Source organism: Eimeria tenella, genomic scaffold, assembly GCF_000499545.2.
Source record: "Eimeria tenella Houghton genomic scaffold, Eth_scaff2888, whole genome shotgun sequence".
In the NCBI taxonomy this organism is placed as follows: domain Eukaryota; phylum Apicomplexa; class Conoidasida; order Eucoccidiorida; family Eimeriidae; genus Eimeria; species Eimeria tenella.
This window is the reverse complement of record NW_013542764.1, coordinates 865-1,092: the sequence shown is the minus strand read 5'-3', so window position 1 is coordinate 1,092 and position 228 is coordinate 865. Positions and strand designations below refer to the sequence as shown.

The window sequence follows — 228 nt, the reverse complement described above, 5'->3', positions numbered from 1 at the left end:
TGCAGCTGCTGCAGCAGCAGCTGCAGCAGCTGCAGCAGCAGGGACAGCGACTGGTACGGGGACCTGTTGGTGGATGAAGGGCCCCGAGTGTCTGTGCAGCTCGGGCGCAGTTTTGCTGCAGCAGCAAAACTGGGTGCAGCAAGCCGCGCAGCAGCAGCAGCAGCAGCAGCAGGCCTTACTGCAGCAAATCAAGTGATGATGCTGCTGGTGGGGCAGCAGACCTGCTCC

General features: G+C 62.7%; 1 protein-coding gene across 1 annotated transcript in view; it reads left to right on the top strand.

Annotated features, from left to right (window-relative positions):
- Positions 1–195: 195 nt before the first annotated feature.
- ETH_00034080 (uncharacterized protein) overlaps positions 196–228 on the top strand; it is a gene marked incomplete at both ends in the record, with an annotated part of 783 nt that continues 750 nt past the window's right edge. Inside the window, one exon of the mRNA XM_013375551.1 lies at positions 196–228. Coding sequence (XP_013231005.1) covers positions 196–228 — 33 coding nt within the window.